Raw genomic sequence first — 23,759 nt, forward strand, 5'->3', positions numbered from 1 at the left:
TTGTAAAACCCGAAAATTTTCCTGATTTTATAGAAATTCTCGACGGGTTTTTCCAAATACTCTTTGCCGGATCATCAGGGAGTTGGGTTCTTGTAGCTTAGTCCTTTCATTCTCTTGATTACCGGAAATCTTTTGTTTTTGTGGTTCATAGTTCTAGATGTCATTCATGACTGCTGTAGGAGATTTGGGTTCTAAGATTACCCCGGTTATGGTTAAAGATACGATTTTTTACTTCAAAAAGGGGGTATTTGGTGTTCCAATTTTAAGACATGAGGTTTGGTCTAATGCTAGGAAGTTTAGGAGCGGTGAGTTGAGAATTGGAGTTCAGGCCGTGATGCAGGTTGGAGCGGAGAGTGCTGAAATCTCTAGGAAGAATTTGAAAGAGGCTCGGGGGATTGATGTTGTTTCAGAAGAAGAATTGAGAAAGAAGGGGTTCTTGGGATTAAGGAAAACGAAGCTCGTGTGTACGATAGGGCCGGCTTGTTGCTCGTTGGACGATTTGGAGAAGTTGGCTATGGGGGGGATGGTTGTGGCTAGGCTTAATATGTGTCACAATACAAGGGAGTGGCACCAAGATGTGATTAGGAAGATCAAGATGTTGAATGAAGAAATGGGGTATTGTGTGTCCCTTATGATTGATACAGAAGGTAGCCAGATTCTTGTGGTTGATCATTGTGCTCCCTCCTCTGTCAAAGCAGAGGTAATTTTTATATGTTCTTTTCCAAAATGATGCTGTTGATTTGGGCGATTTATTTCGAATAAGCAAGAAATTTGGTGAAATCTTGTGGTGTTTCTGTTTATTTTTCATTGTTAGTATGGGTCTATTTGGTACTTTACGAATGAGAAATTTGAGGGCTCGCGTCCTTTTACGGTTCAAGCTAGCTATGAAGGTTTCTCTGAAGGTTGGTTGATTAAATGAAAGTGAATTTCTAAGTTATTTCTTCCGCTTCAGAAGTTTTTTATATGTATGCTGTTGATTTAGGTATTGATGTGGGAGATGAACTTGTCATTGACGGAGGAATGGCGTCGTTTGAAGTGGTGGAAAAGGTTGGGAATGATCTGCGTTGCAAGTGCACTGATCCCGGTTTACTCTTGCCTCGAGCTAAACTGAGTTTCCGGAGAGATGGAAAGCTAGTAGGGAAGAATTATGAACTTCCAACTCTGTCAACCAAGGTTAGGCACCATTTTAAGATTTATTTGAGTTGATGGATATTAGGGATATGTTCGGAAACATTATGTTTGGTAATATAATTATCAATCTTTCATTTTGACATGCAGGATTGGTCTGACATCCAGTTTGGAATTTCGGAAGGCATTGATTTCATTGCCATGTCGTTTGTGAACTCTGCAGATGTTGTAACGCACTTGAAGAATTACATTTCCTCTCAAGCTTCTAAGTAAGTGTAGTGAGTAGTTACCTGTCTAGTTTTCCTCAAAGCATGTCAAAGTACCGACATATGGCATAGTATCATTTCTATTGTTTCATTTTCTACAATCTAATCTTGTATCCCGTATAGATTCAAGTTAGACTGCATTCGTCTAGAGTATAAATCGTGTATGAAAGCTGATCTCCGATCCACAGATCAATAAAAGTTTTGGCAAAGATAGAAAGTTTAGAGTCCCTTCATAAACTGGAAGAAATTGTCAAGGCTTCTGACGGAATCATGATAGCAAGAGGAGACCTTGGAGTTGAAATCCCACCCGAACAGATCCCCGCGATTCAAGAAAAAATTACTTCCCTGTGCAGACAGCTCAATAAGCCGGTCATTGTTGCTTCTCAGCTTCTGGAATCAATGGTCGAATATCCTACCCCAACTAGAGCCGAGGTAGTAATGGTGCCTAAATATCTTTCTTGTGGAACCACAATGCTACTGCTCTTCTTCACTTTGAAGGTACTCTTTGTCCTAAAAAAAACTGACCCGTGATTTATTTCTTTAGGTTGCTGATGTTTCTGAAGCTGTTAGCCAGTACGCAGACGCGCTGATGCTCTCTGGAGAGTCGGCAATCGGACCGTACGGGCTAAAGGCTCTTTCCGTCCTGAGTATGAGTAGTAGTAGAATGGAACTATGTAACCGCGAAGAGAATAAGCAAAATGTCTTGTTTCAACACTATCTTGGCGCGTCTTTTCCTGATCAAATCGCTGAACAAATCTGCAATTGTGCCGCACAAATGGGTATGTCTGCTGTTATTTATATTTGAAGGCTTTCAGTTACAAAGTCTGCTGTTGCACTTTAAGTAACCGAGTATTTCTACGCTTCCAAACAAACATATAGTCCTATTTTAGCACTCAAAATACATAAAATTCTGGACTTCAGTAAGTCGAAAACAGGTGGAAAATGTAAATTGTCGAAATCAGAAATCAAGAATTTGTTTAGATGCACTGTTTTATATACATCCACGCTTGTTCTTGCTGACTAATTTGTTACATCTGCAGCCAACAATTTAGGCCTCGATGCAATATTCGTGTACACAAGACACGGGCAGATGGCATCTCTTATCTCACGAAACCGTCCAAACTCTCCTATATTTGCATTTACAAACGACAGCAACACCAGGATGATGCTTAATTTGCAGTGGGGTGTAACTGCGATTCTCGTCGATCTTTCTGATGATATGGAAGCTAATATCCAAAAATCCATCGACCTTATGAAGACGAAAGTGCTTATCAAGGAGGACGATACAGTCTTAGTGGTCTCGGATATCATTCCAACTTCTGCTACACGAACTGTGTTTCAATCTATTCAAGTGAAAACTATCATGTAGAGGTCTCATATGGAGAGACAAAAATTTACGAAAACTTCATGTAGATGATGAAGTTTTGTATGTTCATACATGATTATTCTTGCGATTGAAACATTCCTTAACGCATCTATGGATCGTACTTCTGTTCAACAATATACTTGTTTCAAGAATGCATGTATCAAATTGGATACTGTTGTTCTTTAGCGTATAGAATTTTATCAAGAATTGCAGCAGAAACTTGAATACACTATTCAAGAACATAACTTTATTAAGAAAAGCACCACAGCAGTATCTGAATAAAGAAGAAGATACTCACAGATACATAAACCAATTTGGTTCAAATAATTTTTCATATCCATGAATGGGCTAAAGTTTTATTATTAATGCATCCAAAAACGTGATAATTCATGTTTTTATTATAAAATGTAACGCCCCAAAAATTATTCAAATTAAATTAAGAACGTACGGAAAGAAATATTGAGAAGAACTCACTCTTCTGCTGAATTTGACATTCCTCCAATATCTGCTGCATTCATTCAAATATATAAGAAAGCACCAAATTAAAAACACACTCACCCAAAGACAGGATGGGTTGTGCCGGGAACACTACAAAAAAAAATGTGTTAGCGACGTTTTTTGAAAACCCGTCGCTAAAATTAGCGACGGTTTAAACAAAAACCGTCTCTATTTAAAGTTTGCGACAGTTTTAATACAACAGTCGCTAAATGTAGCGACATCGCGTAAAACCGTCACTAATTAATCAAAAATGTCGCTAATTAGCAACGATTTTATAAAATCATCGCAAATTAGTGACAGTTGTGCTTAAACCGTCGCGACGATTTTATTAACCCGTCGCAGTTTTTTAAATAGCGACGATTTCACAATTTTTTAAATAGCGACGGTTTAAACAAAAAATATAGTTAATTATATTTAAAAGTTTGCAATAGTTTTAATACAACCGTCGCTAAATGTAGTGACGGCGCGTAAAACCGTCGCTAATTAATCAAAACCGTCGCTAATTAGCGACGATTTTATAAAACCGTCGCTAATTAGTGACAGTTGTGCTTAAACCGTCGCGACGGTTTTATTAACCCCGTCGCAGTTTTTTAAATAACGACGGTTTCACAAAAAATGTCGTTAATTATAGCGACGGTATAAGCAAAACCTATAAAATCGTCGTAGATTAGTGACAGTTGTGCTTTAACCGTCGCAGTTTTTTAAATAGCGACAGTTTCACAATTTTTTAAATAGCGATAAACTGTCGTTAATTATAGCGACGGTACCGTCGCCAATTTTTTTTGTAGTAGAACAAGAACAAAGAATCATGCCCAATTGACAGTTGCACTCTGATTGAGGAAAGTTCCAAACCCTTAGAGGGAGTTGGGTTATCGTCTCGATTGCCTTGCCCCTGCTAAGTTACAGGCTCTCGAGACTGAGTGTTCTTGGAGACTGATTAGTAAAGAACAAACTATTTTTCGAAAATTCGATGTGGGTTCGGTAAACGAAGGTGATTTACAATACAACACACAACCTTCTAACCACAAATACTTCATGTTTTTAATTAAATAAAAATATTAATGATAATGATTGATGGGTAACGATCTAATTTAATTATTCAATTCGTTATTGAGGTTCAAATTAATTATAAAAGTTCAAGCCCGCTATATACTCCAAAAAATTTATAAATAGGGAATGATTTTCATTATTCAAGACTCTCATGATTTTATGCTTAAACTCTTTAGCTTTCAGATAATATCTTTAAATTGTTTCCTGACTTGAGCGTCGAAGTATATACTCTGGGCACATCCATGCGCCTTTGATATTTGTTTGTGCCACGTGTGATAACCCACAAAATTTTCTTTCCACCGGCTACTTGGACACTTTTACGAGCTAGCTAGAATACTCGTCTACGATTGCTTGAATTCGTTTACGAACCTGCAGAGTAGTCCGGATAATCACAATTTTTTGACTACATCATTAGTAAAAAGCATTATCATATTGTCGAGTATTGTTCTGCACTCTTCCTGTCGAAATAAAATGAAAAACATTAATAAATCATCCAATAATTACGTAAATTTCTTAAAAATAAAATTAAATAAATTGAAACTTAATTTTTGTGAAATTCATTTAGTTTAACATTATTGGACCACTAAACGGCTGCCTTTAGACCACCGACCTTGAATGGATCGAATTATTAGTTTTGGAAAGTCGAGATGAGGATGTACATAAAATCAATCGAGGAAAGAGCTTGGCAACGAGTTCTAGACAGTTGGTCACCACCTAGAACTGTTGATGCTGATGGTGGCAGCCGAGTTAAACCTGATAGTGCATGGTCTGATGATGATGTTCAAACATCAAATTTCAACTCAAAGGCACTCAATACCATTTTTACCTCTGTTGATATCAACATGTTCAGCCTTATTACAACTTGCACATCTGACAAAGATGCTTGGGACATTCTTCAAAGACACTGTGAAATATCAGAAAGTGTTTGTAGAACTAAACTTAGGATGCTGACCTCCAAGTTTGAGAGCCTTAGGATTGAAGAAAATGAGACCATTGTTGAATATGATCAAAGACTCCGAGACATAGTTAATGAAGCTTTTAGTCTTGGTAACCCTTTTTCAAATGAAAGGCTTGTCAGCAAGGTACTGAGATCCCTTTCAGAACGGTTTAACATCAAGATCTGTGCCATTGATAAGTCAAATCACACGTTTACATTGAATCTGGAAGATTTGATAAGCTCTTTCAGGACATTTGAGATGAATTAAGATCTACAAAGAAGAGATAAGCGGAAGGCTATTGCATTACAAGCTTATGATGACTCCTTCAACAACCTAATTCAAGAAGCAATTGAATCTGATGTCGGTGAGGAGTCAATCTCTTTGATTACTAAGAAGTTTGGTGATTATTTGAAGAGGATGAGTGACAAAAAGAAAACTATGCAACCACAGAAACCTTCTTTTGGCCCTTCATACACCTACCCAAGGATATTTTAGATTGAATACACCTGCCCAAGGATATTTTAAACCGAGAAATTAAGTGATGGCTTGACCAGATACTAAAAGATTGGACTCCGTACAATGTAAAGAGTGTTCTGGATATGGGCATTATGCAAATGAGTGTGCCAATCGAGTTCGCAGAAATAAAAGCATGGCAATTTCCTTGAGTGATGAAGATTCTGATGAAGAACTTGAATCCAGTAAAAGAGATGATTTCACCTCTCTGTCTGTCATTTTGAAGAATACATGCAAGATGCAAGTCCATCCACTTGGCGTTGCAACACCGGCCGCAACACCATCTCAAAGTCACTATGGGTTAACCAAATCTCTTATGAACTCCGACTGTGAAGAAATACAGGAATATGACCAAGAAGAGCTTACTGTAGAGACTGTTCATATGATGTATGAAGAGCTAGATGATGATTGGCTTAAAAGAATGAGACAAATTCGATGCTTTGAAAAGAAAATACTGAGTTAAAAAGCAGTTTGTCTCGACTTGAAATTTTATTGAGTAGAAAGGATCTTGAACTTTAAAAAGTCAATGATGATCTTGAGAATGCCTCAAAAACTCTTGCAAAATTCAACTCAAGTTCATCAAACATTGACTCAATGCTAACAATGGGAAAGGATAGCAGAGCTGGTCTTGGATATGTTGATATGAATATGACGAATCTTCCAACTCCGGATCAAAATCAATTGTGTTTGTAAAGGGAAGTGAAGACTCTACAAATATCAAAGCTAGTCTCGGAACAAAGGCCGAAACAAATCAGAGTTTCTTCGAATCTTTTGAAAGTCGATCCTCTAGTGAAGATGTCACAAACCAAGAAGCCAGTGTCAACTTTTAAACCAAAGCAAAGAAAGAGATATTTTATCTGCCACTACTGCCATAAACCTGGGCACATCAAACCCTTATGCTACAAACTAAGAGATGACTACCTGAATTGGCAATCAAATCGGGTGTTGCACAAGATGTTCTACAACACTAAGCAGAACACCGCAGTCAAAAGTTATTTGACAAGGAAAATATGGGTACCCAAGATTGTTATTTGATGCAATATCATTTATACTTCTTTAAAAACTAACATTGCAGGTACGTAGTACTTTGACAGTGGGTGCTCACGCCACATGACCGGATCTAAAGAACACCTCACGGATTATGTTGAAGTAAAAATGGGCGTGTAACCTATAGTGTTGGTGCTAAATGAAGAATTTTAGGCAAAAGAACCATGAATATTGATGGGCTTCCTAAACTTCACAATGTTCTACATGTTGAAGGACTTATTCTAACTTAATAAGCATAAATCAACTTTTTGATGATGATTTGCATTTTAGGTTCAGTAAATTAATTGTGAAGTTTTTAATTATTCCGATATTTGTGTAATGTCAGGAGCTCGGTCTACTGACAATTGCTATCAATTGGGAGAAGGTAATGATTGTCGAAGTGCCAAGGTAAGTGACTTGGACCTATGAAACCAAAAATTAGGACATGTAAACTTCAAGACTTTGAAGAATCTGTGTAAGTTTGATGTTGTGAGAGGTATGCCGAACTTAAGTTCAGGTAATGTATATGTTTGTGGTCCGTGTCAGAAAGGTAAACAAACTCGTGTTGTGCATCTGGTGTTGCAACACTTTAAGACAACACGATGCCTTGGACTCTTGCACATAGATTTAATGGGTCCAATTGATGTTGAGAGCTTGGGTGGTAAGAAATATTTTTTTGTGTTGATGATTTTTTTCGTTTTACTTGGGTGAGTTTTCTTAGAGAAAAATCTAATACTTTTTTATGTTTTTAAGAAATTGCATGCTAGAATAACCAATTTGCATGAAGTGGAGGTGGTTAAAATAAGAACTGACCATGATAAGGAGTTCAAAAATTCTCATTTTACTTTTGTGCAATAAGAAAGGAATCTCTCATGAATTTTCAGCCCCAAAGACCCCGCAACAAAACGGCATAGCTGAAAGAAAAAATCGAACCCTTCAAGAAATGGCTCGGGTCATGCTAAGTTCCAAGAATGTGCCAAAATATTTTTGGGCCAAAGCTTTAAATACGGTATGTCACATTTCCAACCTTGTATTTTTAAGAAGTGGATCTACCATGACATCCTATGAAATCGTCTTGGGAAAGATACCAAACCTTAAATATTTTCATATCTTTGGTTGTGTTTGCTACGTTTTAAATGATCGAGACCATCTTGCAAAATTTGATCTCTAAAAGTTATAAATGTTTATTTCTTGGATACTCAATGAATACTCGAGCCTATCGTGTGTTTAATTTGAGAACTAGGACGACTATTGAATCAATTAATGTCGTGTTTGATAATTTTTGCAGACCTAACAGGAAAAACCAATGAGGATGATACTGAAGGACTGCTGGATGTAAATGAGCCACTGACCAGAAATGGTGTTGAGTCTGATATTGAGACCAATGAGGCAACACCGCCTCTGAAACGAACAGAAACACTAGAAGATGAGGACCATGATGATAAGGTTAATATTAAGGAAAGAACATTCCAAGAAAGATTCAGAAGAATCATCCATCATCACAAATTATTGGTGAGGTGCATGAAGATGTTCAAACAAGAAAGAAAGAAAAAGTGGAGTACCGAAAAATGATTTGATTAGTCTGCATGAGCTCCACATTTTCTCAGGGAAGTCACTATTGTTTTGTGTCTCATATTGAACCTAAGAACATTAACGATGCACTAAAAGACGAATTCTGGGTCAATGTAATGCATGAAGAACTTGAAAAATTTGTGCGCAATGATGTTTGTGATTTGGTTCCTAGACCTTCGAATACCAATGTTATTCGAACCAAATGGATTTTTAAAAATAAAACAGATGAATCTGGTAACATTGTTCGAAACAAGGCTCGGTTGGTAGCTCAAGGGTATACGCAGGTTGAAAGGGTGGATTTTGATCAAATATTCGCTCATGTAGCTCGAATTGAGTCAATCTAACCGCCGATTGTCATAGCATGCCATAGGCGCATCAAATTAGATCAAATGGACGTAAAGAGTGCCTTTTTAAATGGAATTTTGAATGAGGAATCATATGTAAGCCAACCAAAAAGATTTGAAAATCCACATCACATGGACCATGTCTACAAGCTGACGATGGCTCTATATGGACTGAAACAAGCTCCACGAGTATGGTATGGTAGGTTGGATGATTATTTGATCAATTTGGGCTTTAAACGAGGTGAGGTTGATAAAACCCTCTTTATTCAAAAATTGAAGCGTGATATTTTGATTTGTCAATTCTATGTAGATGATATTATCTTTGATGCTTCATTACAAAAACTTTTTGATAACTTTGTTGAGTGCATGTCATTACAAATTGAAATGAGCATGGTAGAGGAGTTGAATTTCTTCCTTGGATTGCAAGTTAAACAACTGCATGTTGGTATATTTCTGTGTCAATCCAAGTATGCTAAGAATCTGGTTAAAAATTTCTCGAATGATAGTTCTAAGAATATGAAAACTCTCATCAGGTCAAGTGAAAAATTGTCTAAAGATGATGTTGCTGAAGGTGTTGACAACACCATGTACAGCAGTATCATCGGTAGTCTTTTGTACTTAACTATCACTCGCCCCGATATTATGTTTAGCGTTTGTTTGTGTGCTAGGTACCAAAGAAATCCAAAAATATCATACTTAAAAGCTGTGAAACGCATTCTTAGATATATTGCAGGTACACTAGAGTTAGGGTTGTGGTACACACAAGAGACAAACACAAATCTGGTAGGTTTTTCTGATGCTGACTGGGCTGGAGACCAAGATAATAGAACGAGCACATCAGGTGGGTGTTTTTACCTAGGGAATAACCTTGTGTCTTGGTACAGTAAGAAGCAAAATTGTGTGTCTATGTCCACAGCTGAATTCGAGTATGTAGCAGCCGCTAAGAGCTGCTCACAACTTGTTTGGATGAATCAAATTATTGAGGATTATGGTTTTCATAGTGACATCATGATTGTATATTGTGACAACTCCAGTGCTATAGACATTTCTAAAAATCACGTTCAACACTCTCGAACAAAACACATAGACATAAGATATCACTTTATTCGATAATTGTTTGAAAAAGCCATAATTCGACTGGAATTTGTTAGGACTAAAAATCAGCTGGCTGATATATTCACGAAATCTTTGGACTTTGAGAGATTTTTCAATCTTCGGAAGTCTCTCAGCTTGTGGGTACAATAATCACACACCAATGTTGTCATTGGTGTTGCAAACACCGGATGACAACACCATTTTTGCATTTCTCTTTTTAAGATGCTATGCATAATCATAATCATTCTATTTAAGTGTGCTATGTGTACTAGTGATGGCAATCTCCCGGTGTGCATCCTGACATAGATCAATCTTCCAATCAAGTTTTGTAGGTGTTTTATGCTCAATCTCAATCATCAAATATTTGAGAAATCTTAAGATCTTCTTGATCACGTCTAATATGAAAATGTGTCTTGAAAAACTTGAGCAGTTTGGTGAAAAACAAAAATGATGAAGAAAATAAAAGAAAAATCATATCAGAAGAAAATGGAAAAAACTACATAGATGAGTCCTTTAAAGACCGTTCTTCTAGTGTAAGAGTTGTCATGTCTAAACCAAAACATTTTTATGGAGTCTTCATATCCCACCAAAAATGTGCATATTTTTATGGCGAGCTCTTTGGACTTTCTTCATATTGGTTTGCATTTGCATTATGTGCCCATTCCAGGTATTTTTCCTTTGTGCAAATTAAACTTCACTTGGCTTCTTTTATTGATTGTGGTTTGGAAGGATGGTTTTGAATTTTTTTGCTATGATGTGTTGTGCTGTCTGGTATGAAATTTCAAGTTCACACTGTTAGAGTAGATGTCCTGTAAGCCAACTGTTGGCTAGGAAATTTATTGACTCAGTTGTAATAAACAATCTTTATTTTAATATAATTTAATATTTCATGGTTTGTTATTTCTTTATCTGTATACCCATGTGAACAACATAGATAAAGACCTTGATTATACTTTAATACAAATGAATCGTAATTCGATGTTGAAACTCATTTGTAAACACTGTATTATCTAAATCTGTTCCTAGTCGATTCAGCCGCCTAAACATGGATAAAGGTCGCTTGAGCTCGAGACTAGCAATCTGTGATGTTGTGTACCGCGTTTCTTGGTAAGGGCATGGAGATGTCCAAACATGCAGATGGGTAGTCATATGATGATTATACCGAACAACCCTTCCTCGGACTTTCCAAGTGGTTATCATTCATCTAGAGGATAAGTCCGTGGTTATGATTGTACACCTTTAGTCCTTACGACCCGGGACAACAATGAGGCTCCATATGCTAAGGCTGTGCTTTGACTCGTTTACCGGCTCCAGGAGAGTCATCAGGTGGCGAGGTTGGGTACAGTTACGACACATATAGGAGCCTGTGCATTGTAGTCGGGGATTCACCGCTCACCTGCGGGTGTGGATATCCTATGTGATATGATGTAATAATAGTGCATGGAATCTCTGGCCAGAGTATCAGATGTACGTTGGAGAAAGAGTTCTCCAATAGTACACGCGATGCCACTATTAAAGTTATCACATTATGATCGAATTAATATGCAACCCTCGATGAACCAATGATTGCAGATTCGATCGGGATATATGAGATGAAGGGACCGTACTGTACGTTAATCATAATCGACTGGTTTTTGCAGGCACTATCAGTGATACCTAGGGGATCATGGGGCGATGCTACTAGACGCTCTTACCATGATCCGATGGGTGCAATCAGAAATGAGTTCTGACATTCTTAATCAAGGTGTTGATGAAAAGAATGGGGCTAACTAGGGTAAGCCCGAATAAGAATAAATATTATTCTGAATCACAAAGAGTTGTGAACCCACGGCTAGCTGTATCCCTGAACCATTGAGGTCACACAAGCACTGGATCGTTTGTTCCCGTTGAGATAATAAATTCAAGGAGTTGAATTTATATAATGATATAGTAAATTCAAGGAGTTGAATTTATGATAATTAAACGTTGAGAGAATAAATTCAAAAGTTGAATTTATATTATGATATAGTAAATTCAAGGAGTTGAATTTATGAGATATGATTAAGAAGTTGAATTTGGAGAGAATAAATTCAAGTAGTTGAATTTATAAAATTTGAGAATTTAATTTATTAAACTCAAAAGTTGGGTTTATTAAATATTAAATTTTGGAGGTGATAAAAATTCAAGGAGTTGAATTTATAATTTAAATAATAAATTCAAATGTTGAATTTATAATGTATTTAATTTATTAAGCTCAAAAGTTGAGTTGATTAATTAATAAATTAAATATGGTGGATAATATGTTTAATGGGCTTGTAGGGGTACAAGTCTAACTTATTAAATAATTAAAGTTTTAATGGATTTTGATTAAATTAATTAAACTAGTTGGACTAGCCCAATTAATTAAATCAAGCCCATTAATGTTAATTATATATATATTAGGCTTAGGGTTAACAAGAGAGGTATTCATAAAAGGTCTAAAAACCTAGCCTCCACTAATGTGATTGTGATTTTCGAGAATCACAATAATTATTCCTCCATATTTTTAGTTTACTTAATTAATGAGATTAATTAAGTAAATGATGGTTAAAAGAAATATTAAGATTTCTTTATTCCATTTTTTCCACATGATTCCTTCGTGAATTGCTGAGCGTGAATTCAATGGTTTTTCGCTTCTTCCCAAATTCCCAAAAGGATGCTCTCGAAATTATTTTCTTATGCAAGAAAAATTCGGCTTGAGTCGATTTCTTCTTCGTGTACCATCTCAACGCAAAATATCTTCTAAATTATTAGTGCAATTTAGAAGAGGAACGAATATTCCAGTCGTGGACCTGATTCGGAGATTGAAGAAAGTTCGTAGGGAATTCATCAAGAGCTAAATCCGCCTTTACCGTATTAGTTGGAGCCAAATGAATTAATTCACCAAAGGTATAAATTCTAACATCCTATGAATGTTTTTGTTAAAATCATACTAGCGCCCAAAGCAAAACATATTTTGATTGTCAAAATAAAATAAAATTTTTAAACTTCCGTTGCGTTTGGGCGTATAGAAAACCGAGATCCAACAGTGGTATCAGAGCCAAGGTTTTTCTAAATCGTATGATTTTGATATTGAATAATTTATTTCTAACTACACAAGAAAATTTTTCAGAAAATTTAGCACCATTAAAAAGTTTATTTTTTCCAGAAATCAAAAAAAAAATCGGGGCTGCCCGGAACTGTTCCGGCAGAGCACTGTGCGCGCCTGATTGTGTAAAATAAATACGTAAACTTCAGAAAACGAGAAAATCGAAGGGGAAACTTTGGGGAAAAATTGTCCTTGAATCTTAGGATCGCGATTGTGTAAAATCCGTCCGTCTGATTTTGAATCTGATTGCAGTACTGTGTTCATATCAACGCAGGCTACAACTGGACGTAAGTTTTACTACGTTTTGATATGATTTGAAATTATGATGTTGTCAGAATTGAATGGAATTCATATATGATGTTCTTGACATGTTAGACATCATAGAATCGAAGTCAGATTAAGAAACGGACTGATTATGGAATTGTTATGATTTTCTGAAGTTAATTGACTGAGATATGATATCAGATTGTATTGGTATCGATTATTAGTTGAGGGAATTATTATCTGGTGATGTTATATTGACCGGGATATCGGGATTGTGCGGTTATACCGTTGATTTTGAATTATTGATCGGATTGGTATCGATTTAAACGGTATATTGATATGATATCATTGATATTGCCATTGCCAGATCGAAGGATTGACAGAGTTTGAATTCCAGACCGAAACTACGAACGAAATGTATAAGTCAATGTGGTATTGGGAGATCGACTTAAGTCGGTTTAGACTTGAGTTTCCCTAAATCACATACTTTACTTTATTGCATTGATATTTGCATTGATTTGATTGATGTACTTGTTCTCTTGATTTATAGACAGCAGGTATTAGACGAGTAATCTTGGGACAGAAGTGCCTGATAGTGGCGGGATCGCCACGGGCACATTGCACGATGTCACAAGATAGTGTATTGGCGATAGTGCCAAAGTCTGTCACTGGATGATTGGCTATCGATGTGGATAGAATTTGGGTTTCTTCTATTACTGTTGATCGATGTCGTATCGGTGTGGATAGAATTGGAGCTTCTTCTATTACTGGTGATCGATATTATATCGGTGTGGATAGAATTAGAGTTCCTTCTATTACTGGTGATCGATACCATATCGGTGTGGATAGAATCAGACCTTTTTCTATTTCTGGTGATCGATACCTTATCGACGTGGATAGAACTGGAGTCTTTTCTATTACTGTTGGTCGATATAGGAATGCCAACTTCTGGAAACCGGGATCCCTAGACTATGATTGAGTCTAGTCTAAATCGTGTAGCTACGAGTATTGTCGACAGTTTGATATTGATTATGTTCAGATTTTGATACATATTGCTGTTACCTGTTACATGCTTTATATTTGTTTATATGATTGCATGTTTCGTTGATTTATACTGGGATTATATTCTCACCGGAATTATCCGGCTGTTGTCTTGTTTGTATGTGTACATGACAACAGGTGGGACATGATCAGGGTCCAGGAGATGAGGAGAGATCGTGATAGAGTGGAGACTTCGAACTTTGATGTATATAGGGTTTTGGCACTTGATAATTAGATGTTGAACCTTAGTTTTACTGATTTGTAGACGGTACGGGACTTGTACTTTATTTTATACTGAGTTATATATTAGTTTTATTTCACTACATTCCGCATTAAAAAGAAAAAAAATTTATGACCCTAATTACTTGATTAGTAAATTGATCCTGATGACGATTAAGAACTGATTAGCGTCCGGGTCCCTACAACAGGTGGTATCAGAGCGATAGATCCTTGAGACTGAGATAGGAGCTAGTGAGCAGGGTAGATTGAGGTTTTCTTTCCTGCTTTTGATTGCTAGCATGATTTACTGCTTTATAATGCATGTTTATCTGTTTATCTGACTTGATTTGAAAACATGTATTATTGAGAATGGATCAGCACCGATTCTGGATCAGCAGTAAGATGATCGGAGGAGGACTGAAACATATTTGTGTATTGGGATTACTAATCCTTTTGATTATCAGATATGCCTCCGAGAAGAGTACCTGAACAGGGTAGTACTTCAAATCCTCCCATGGATATGACAGCTACTCCCATGGAGACCTTGTTAAAGAGATTTCAGTCGTTCCATCCACCAACTCTGAAGGGTACGGAGAATTCAGTGGAATGCGAGAGTTGGTTAGATGATATCGAGATGTTGTTTGAGTCCTTGGACTATACTGATGAGAAGAGGGTGAAACTGATAGGGCACCAGTTACATGATGTGGCAAAGAACTTGTGGATTACCACAAAGCGGGCCTTGGAACAACGAGGTACGACTATCACCTGGAATGTCTTTAGAACTGAATTTTATCAAAGGTTCTTTCCAGTGTCGTATAGAAAGGACAAGGGAGCCGAGTTTGCAAACTTGAGGCAGGGCCAGCTAAACATTGAGGAATATGTGGCCAAATTCTCTACACTACTTCGATTTGCTCCCCACGTAGCTGAACATGATGAGGCCGTTGCGGACCAGTTCATAAATGGCCTAAATCCTGAAATCTTTACCTTGGTGAATACCGGGAGGCCAAACAATTTTACTGATACCTTGAATCGAGCCAAGGGAGCCGAAGCCGGTTTAATGAGACAGAGAGAGGCTTCGTTTGTGCCTTCAGCTCCGAGATCACAGATGCCTCCACCAGCTCCCCGATTTGAGAGCGGCAGTGGTAGTGGGAAGAAAGACTTCCTGAAAGCTAAGGGGAAGAAATTCAAGAAAGCTGGAAGTAGCTCATCCAGTTCGAGTGGCTCTAGACAGATTGGTCAGGGCCAGAGTTACACAGGACCATACTGTAATACTTGTGGAGGGAAGCATTCCACAGAACAGTGCCGAGGAATGTTCGTCAACTGCCGCATTTGTAAACAGCATGGACACTTTGCCCGAGTGTGTCCACAGCGAAGCGTCCAGGGATCCCAGGTCGCTGAGTCATCTAGATCAGTGACTCAGACAGGGAGACGATCTGCTGCCGTTCATTCCTTCAAGCCAGCACCGCCTACTCAGTCACAGCCGAGGCCAGGAGGGAGCCAGACAGCGAGCCAGCCTCCTAGACAGCAGGCCCGAGTGTTCGCCTTGACTGAGGAGCAGGCACAAGATGCACCTGATGATGTTGTTGCAGGTAACTGTTTTATTTCTAGTTATCCTGCTTATGTATTGATTGATTCTGGTGCCTCCCATACATTTATATCTGAGCGATTTGCTTTGATGCATTCTTTGCCTATTGAGTCATTATCTGCAGTAGTGTCTGTCTCTTCTCCCTTGGGGACGGGTTTGATATCAGTGAAATCTGTTAGATCGTGTATACTGCAGTATGATGGGCATGAAATTGAGTTAGACTGTATTGTGCTTGGGATATCTGACTTTGATTGTATTATCGGTATCGATACGTTGACCAAGTACAGGGCTACCGTCGATTGTTTCCACAAGATTGTTCGATTCAGACCTGAAATGGCTGAGGAGTGGAAATTTTACGGTAAGGGGTCTCGAGCTAGAATTCCTTTGATATCTGCAATAATATGACTCGATTATTGCAAAAAGAAGCGGATGGATTCCTGGTATATTCAGTTGATTTACTGAAGTCGAGCCCATCATTGGCGGACTTGCCAGTGGTGTGTGAGTTTGCTGATGTCTTTCCAGATGAGATTCCTGGATTGCCTCCGATTCGAGAGATAGACTTCAGCATTGAGTTGATGCCAGGAACAGTTCCGATTTCGAGGACTCCGTACAGGATGGCACCGATTGAGTTGAAAGAGTTGAAAGAACAGTTGGAGGATTTACTGGCCAAGGGATATATCAGACCAAGTGTTTCTCCTTGGGGTGCTCCAGTACTGTTCGTGAGGAAGAAGGATGGGTCGATGAGACTTTGTATCGACTACCAGCAACTGAACAAGGCAACGGTAAAGAATAAATATCCATTGCCTCGTATTGATGATTTGTTCGATCAGTTACAGGGTTCTTCGGTGTATTCCAAGATCGATCTGAGATCTGGATACCATCAATTGAGAGTCAGGGAGTCTGATATCTCAAAGACAGCATTCAGAACCAGGTATGGACATTATGAGTTTATTGTCATGCCTTTTGGGTTAACGAATGCACCGGCGGTATTTATGGGATTAATGAACCGCGTCTTTCAGAAATATTTGGATGATTTTGTTATCATATTCATTGATGATATATTGATTTATTCAAAGAATATGATTGAACATGCTGATCATCTGAGGACTGTGTTAAGAATTTTGAGGCCGGAGAAACTGTATGCTAAATTGTCGAAATGCGAGTTCTGGTTGAAACAGGTGGTATTTCTGGGGCATATTATATCTGGAGACGGGATATCAGTTGATCCCAGTAAGGTTGAGGCAGTGATTTCGTGGCCGAGACCGACATCTGTACCAGAGATACGCAGCTTTATGGGTTTGGCAGGATATTATCGCCGATTTATTAAAGATTTTTCGAGTATTGCCAAACCGATTACACAGTTGACTCAGAAGAATGCTCCGTTTGTTTGGTCTGAGGAATGTGAGACCAGTTTTCTCGAATTGAAGAAGAGATTAACCAGTGCGCCTGTGTTGACGATTCCTTCAGGTACTGGTGACTTCGTGGTTTATTGTGATGCATCTCACCGAGGATTGGGCTGTGTGTTGATGCAGCGAGGACATGTTATTGCTTATGCCTCGAGACAACTGAAGCCCCATGAATCTCGTTACCCAATTCATGATCTTGAATTGGCAGCCATCGTCTTTGCATTGAAGATATGGTGACATTATCTGTACGGCGAGAAATTTGAGATATATTCTGATCACAAGAGCTTGAAGTATTTGTTTTCACAATCCGAGCTGAATATGAGGCAGCGAAGATGGCTTGATTTGCTAAAAGATTTCGATTGTGAAATCAAATACTATCCAGGAAAGTCTAATGCAGCAGCTGATGCACTGAGTCGAAAGGTATGTTCTCTATCCTTATCGACTAGGGGTGTTTCGAATTTGATTGAAGACTGCTGTTTGTCGGGATTAGCCTATGAAACAGACTGTCGGCCTCTAAAATTATATGCGATTCAAGCTGAACCAGAGCTGATTTTGAGAATTAAAGCAGCTCAGAAAGTTGATCAGAATATACAGAAGTCGATTGCTATGGTCAGAGCTGGACATCGATCGGAATATCAGGTTCGAGATAGTGTTTTGTATGTGAATAATCGTATTGTTGTGCCAAATGTTTCAGAATTGAGACAGCAAATACTGACAGAAACGCACAACAGTGGTTTTAGCATTCATCCTGGTGGCAGGAAAATGTATAATGATTTAAAGACACAGTATTGGTGGAAGCAAATGAAATATGATGTTACTGAATTTGTAGCCAAGTGTCTGAATTGCCAACAGGTGAAAGCTGAGAGGAAGAAACCCGGAGGATTATTGCAAAGTTTGTCGATTCCTGAATGGAAATGGGATCACATTTCCATGGATTTTGTGACACAGTTACCGAGATCCTCCCGAGGTTGTGATGCGATTTGGGTCGTGATTGATCGATTGACCAAATTCGCATGCTTTATTCCATACAAGATGACGTACCGATATGATCAGATGGCCGATATCTACGTCAAGGAAGTGGTTAGACTGCACGGAGTGCCGAAGTCGATTGTTTCAGATCAAGATCCTCGATTTACTTCGCACTTCTGGCAGAGTTTGCAGCAGGCTCTCGGTACGAAGTTACATCTGAGTACCGCATATCACCCCCAGACTGACGGACAGTCAGAACGGACGATTCAGATATTGGAAGATATGCTGAGAGCTGTGGTGCTGGATTTTAGCACTAATTGGCAAGATGCGTTGCCTCTTTACGAATTTTCGTACAACAATAGCTATCAAACGAGTATTGAGATGGCACCATTCGAAGCGTTGTACGGAAAGAAATGTAGATCCCCATTATATTGGGATGATATCTCTGAAGTTCCTGAGACTGGACCTGATATGATCAGAGATATGACTGAAAAAGTGAAATTGATTCAGAAAAAAATGAAGGCAGCCCAGGACAGACAAGCCAAATATGCCAACCTTCGGCGACGACCGTTGGTATTTGATGCAGGAGACCGAGTGTTCCTGAAGATCTCTCCTTTTAGAGGTGTGGTCTGATTTGGGAAGAGAGGGAAGTTGTCTCCACGATACGTCGGTCCTTATGAGATTCTTGAAAAGATAGGAGATCGTGCCTATCGACTAGCATTGCCACCTTCATTATCTGCAATACATGATGTCTTTCATGTATCAATGCTGCGGAAGTATCTCCCTGATGATTCTCACGTTATTCAGCCAGACGAAATCGAGCTGGATGAGACATTGAGTTATGTCGAGAAACCGATCCGGATTATCGATCGTAAGGAAAAACAGCTCAGAACGAAGATAATTCCGTTGGTGAAAGTACAATGGACTCGTCATGGCGTTGAAGAAGCCACTTGGGAGACTGAATCAGATATGAGACAAGAATTCCCAGCATTATTTCACTGATGTAAATTTCTGTTTAGTTTTATTACATACCTTCTTATTGATATGATGGATTGCCTGTGATTTCGGGGACGAAATCATCTCTTAGGGGGGGGAGAAATGTAATGCCCGGAAAATTTAATCCTAGTAATCTGTAATTATTGATTTATAATTTGATATGATTATGAAAGGATTAACCGAGACACGATTTGAAGTAACGTGTGAAAATGTATGTGCGAGGACAATACCATCGGCGCACATGCGCGACATGAGACGCGCACATGCGCGAATTGGACAGAAGGTCTCGCGCATATGCGCGACAGGAAGGCGCGCATATGCGCGAGCTGTGTGAAGGTTCGATCACAACTCCAGAGAGTCTGGCGCATATGCGGGGAAGGTGTCGCGCATATGCGCGAGCTGCCGAAAAGAAATATGCGAAGACCAGAAGGTCTCGCGCATATGCGCCGATTTAGGTCGCGCATATGCGCGAGACGTGTTGCACGTAGAATGAGCCATTTGCCTTGATGCATGTTACGTGTGTGTGTATATATATATATATATATATATAAGCAAATACGTAAACTTCAGAAAACGAGAAATCGAAGGGGAAACTTTGGGGAAAAATTGTCCTTGAATCTTAGGATCGCGATTGTGTAAAATCCGTCCGTCTGATTTTGAATCTGACTGCAGTACTGTGTTCATATCAACGCAGGCTACAACTGGACGTAAGTTTTACTACGTTTTGATATGATTTGAAATTATAATGTTGTCAGAATTGAATGAAATTCATATATGATGTTCTTGACATGTTAGACATCATAGAATCGAAGTCAGATTAAGAAACAGACTGATTATGGAATTGTTATGATTTTCTGAAGTTAATTGACTGAGATATGATATCAGATTGTATTGGTATCGATTATTAGTTGAGGGAATTATTATCTGTTGATGTTATATTGACCGAGATATCGGGATTGTGCGGTTATACCGTTGATTTTGAATTATTGATCGGATTGGTATCGATTTAAACGGTATATTGATATGATATCATTGATATTGCCATTGCCAGATCGAAGGATTGACAGAGTTTGAATTCCAGACCGAAACTACGAACGAAATGTATGTGGTATTGGGAGATCGACTTAAGTCGGTTTAGACTTGAGTTTCCCTAAATCACATACTTTACTTTATTGCATTGATATTTGCATTGATTTGATTGATGTACTTGTTCTCTTGATTTATAGACAGCAGGTATTAGACGAGTAATCTTGGGACAGAAGTGTCTGATAGTGGCGGGATCGCCACGGGCACATTGCACGATGTCACAAGATAGTGTATTGGCGATAGTGCCAAAGTCTGTCACCGGATGATTGGCTATCGATGTGGATAGAATTTGGGTTTCTTCTATTACTGTTGATCGATGTCGTATCGGCGTGGATAGAATTGGAGCATCTTCTATTACTGGTGATCGATATTATATCGGTGTGGATAGAATTAGAGTTCCTTCTATTACTGGTGATCGATACCATATCGGTGTGGATAGAATCAGACCTTTTTCTATTTCTGGTGATCGATACCTTATCGACGTGGATAGAACTGGAGTCTTTTCTATTACTGTTGGTAGATATAGGAATGCCAACTTCTGGAAACCGGGATCCCTAGACTATGATTGAGTCTAGTCTAAATTGTGTAGCTACGAGTATTGTCGACAGTTTGATATTGATTATGTTCAGATTTTGATACATATTGCTGTTACATGTTACATGCTTTATATTTGTTTATATGATTGCATGTTTCGTTGATTTATACTGGGATTATATTCTCACCGGAATTATCCGACTGTTGTCTTGTTTGTATGTGTACATGAAAACAGGTGGGACAGGATCAGGGTCCAGGAGATGAGGAGAGATCGTGATAGAGTGGAGACTTCGGACCTTGATGTATATAGGGTTTTGGCACTTGATAATTAGATGTTGAACCTTAGTTTTACTGATTTGTAGACGGTACGGGACTTGTACTTTATTTTATACTGAGTTATATATTAGTTTGATTTCACTACATTCCGCATTAAAAAGAAAAAAATTTTATGACCCTAATTACTTGATTTGTAAATGATCCTGATGATGATTAACAACTGATTAGCGTCTGGGTCCCCACAACCCCATAATCCACATCATCAATCAAATATTTCTCTACTCAAATATCTCATATTTCACAATCAAATATCACACCAACCAAATATTTATGGGTCTCACTGTCATTTTAATTAATTTTTTTTTCATTTAAATAAAATCTTTTAACCACTTTAATTACTTTTATCTATTATTTAGTATTATATTTTTGGAGAGTTCAAAAGATCACTAAAAAAATTATTGGAACTATTATCCATTCCAAAAAATTTTCGTGAGAGAAATATGTATGTAGGATGTTGAAAATATGAATTTTAATTTCGTAAAAACTTATGTATTTATATACTAAAATTTGAATATTACCCAACGTTCAAAATCCAACGTTCTTAATTGATCAGAGAAAAAAACGTTGTACATATTCCATTCAATTGTCCATTTATATTTCACATAATAATTAAATATATTTAAATAAATAATAAAAAAAGTGGAAAAAAAATAAAACTGCTTGGGTCGAGGTGAAGCTCTTCACCCCCAAGCTCTTCACAATTGTGAAGTGTGAAGAGCCGGCGAGATCCAACCTGACCAAAAAAAAAATTTTTAAAAATAAAAACTCGACCCAAAAACAAGCGCGTCTCAATCACGCTTGTTTTAAGAAATTAAAAAAAAATTACAATACCCGGTTACAAATTTGTAACCGGATATTGTTGTGGCACACAAATCAATAGTGTTCAATGGATGAATATTTCAATTGAGAAGATATTTTGATGACATGGCTCGGAAAAATATCCACAGTTGTGGATGCCCTTATAACAAAAACAATTCCTTTGTTTTCCTTTGTCCTTATCAATGTCCCCGAGATTTTAAGAGCCTGAGTCGAACTTAAAAGTTAGATGTCAAAACGATAATGCGATTTTTTTTTCCTTTTTATTAAAAATTATTTTTCAAAAATAAACATATGGGTATATAATCTCGTACAGACATGGCTAAAACCACCACACACACAACAAAGTTAAACTAATATAATGTCAATCTCATGAATTATAAATTGATACTGTTATAATCTCATGTATCATGTGAAATCAGACATTAAATCAAACAATTAAATCATTCAACAAAATAGTTTTTTATTGTTCAAATATTAATTACTCTAAATAATTAATTAATAGCTCATCCAATAATTATCTACCTTCTCACCAATCAAATCAAATAAATTAAAAATTAATTGGTTTGGAATCACTAATATTTATTAGACATTTATTCTAAGATATATTTCTTTAAGTGTGTTTGAGGAGATGAATTATGATTATAGTTTTATTCTAATAATAAAACAATTGATTAATTCATACGATACTTATTTATATATTAGCTACTAATGTGATCTTGCTGAAATGGATGAGATGGTTAAGAAGCTCCAACGGATCGAATCAGTAATTTTTAGTGTTAGGAATTTGAGTGAAGGTAATGGCTTGGATTAATACCTGCAAACAAGAAGATAACTCGTGAATGGGCGCCGGAGGAGTGTCCGGCGTATCCAGTCCGATGCTTAAGTCAGCAGGTGAAGATGAACACAAGCAAATATATGAGAGAATAGATGTAAGTGCTTGAAAGTTTTTTTAGGTTCAGCTCCTATAAATGACATTAATACCTGCTATTTATAAGAAGAAAATGGGGTAGGTACCTCGATTCTAGTGTCACCTACTAAGTATGGCAAGTCGGTTGCCCATACTATAGCTTTTGATGACTTCTAAGACACTCCAAGCCCAAGTTGCTCTGACAGATTAGACATCATGTATCAATCACACTCGAGTGTGGTGCAATTCTTGAGGTGGCCCGGGCTATTAGGTGATTACCCGGGAAGTACCCCGACTTTCCAACTGCCCCTCCAACACCTTCTTTTTCTGCCTCAACTCTAACAACTCTTCCGCCACAGTTGGAGATTTGGACCCGGCGCTAGACTACTTGTCCTGAAGTCTGCGCACCAGCACCATCTCCAGGAGCCCGGGAGTTGTCCTGGTTAGTTCTTCGAGTTGGAGCCATATCAATGTCTTAATCTCAACTTCCCACAGATGGCGCCAATGATGTAATCTCGCTGAAATGGATGAGCTGGGTAAGAAGCTCCAACGGATCGAATCAGTAATTTTTAGTGTTAGGAATTTGAGTGAAGGTAATGGCTAGGATTAACACCTGCAAACAAGAAGGTAACTCGTGAATTGGCGCTGGAGGAGTGTCCGGCGTAGCCACTCCGATGCTTAAGTCAGCAGGTGAA

The 23,759-nt window shown here is 37.9% G+C and overlaps 2 protein-coding genes across 2 annotated transcripts; both read left to right on the forward strand.

The window, feature by feature from the left end:
• On the forward strand, positions 1-2,977 carry LOC142554070 (pyruvate kinase isozyme A, chloroplastic-like). The gene is made up of 7 exons (XM_075664687.1): positions 1-700; positions 815-902; positions 983-1,173; positions 1,279-1,397; positions 1,583-1,826; positions 1,939-2,173; positions 2,435-2,977. Exons 1-7 carry the CDS (start codon positions 158-160, stop codon positions 2,761-2,763), a joined length of 1,749 nt encoding a protein of 582 aa, XP_075520802.1. The 5' UTR covers positions 1-157; the 3' UTR covers positions 2,764-2,977.
• A 1,978-nt stretch (positions 2,978-4,955) lies between these two features.
• LOC142554750 (uncharacterized) lies at positions 4,956-5,513 on the forward strand. The gene has a single exon (XM_075665425.1). It carries the CDS (start codon positions 4,956-4,958, stop codon positions 5,511-5,513), a length of 558 nt encoding a protein of 185 aa, XP_075521540.1.
• The last annotated feature ends 18,246 nt before the right edge of the window (positions 5,514-23,759 follow it).

Source organism: Primulina tabacum, chromosome 8, assembly GCF_025594145.1.
Source record: "Primulina tabacum isolate GXHZ01 chromosome 8, ASM2559414v2, whole genome shotgun sequence".
Lineage (NCBI taxonomy): Eukaryota > Viridiplantae > Streptophyta > Magnoliopsida > Lamiales > Gesneriaceae > Primulina > Primulina tabacum.

Excerpts from the sequence above, each read along its gene's own strand:
- LOC142554070 (XM_075664687.1), top strand. The coding sequence starts at position 158 with ATGTCATTCATGACTGCTGTAGGAGATTTGGGTTCTAAGATTACCCCG. Across the intron at positions 1,174-1,278 it reads TTCCAACTCTGTCAACCAAG|GATTGGTCTGACATCCAGTT; the intron begins GTTAGGCACCAT and ends TTTGACATGCAG. Across the intron at positions 1,827-1,938 it reads CTACCCCAACTAGAGCCGAG|GTTGCTGATGTTTCTGAAGC; the intron begins GTAGTAATGGTG and ends TTATTTCTTTAG.
- LOC142554750 (XM_075665425.1), top strand. The coding sequence starts at position 4,956 with ATGAGGATGTACATAAAATCAATCGAGGAAAGAGCTTGGCAACGAGTT.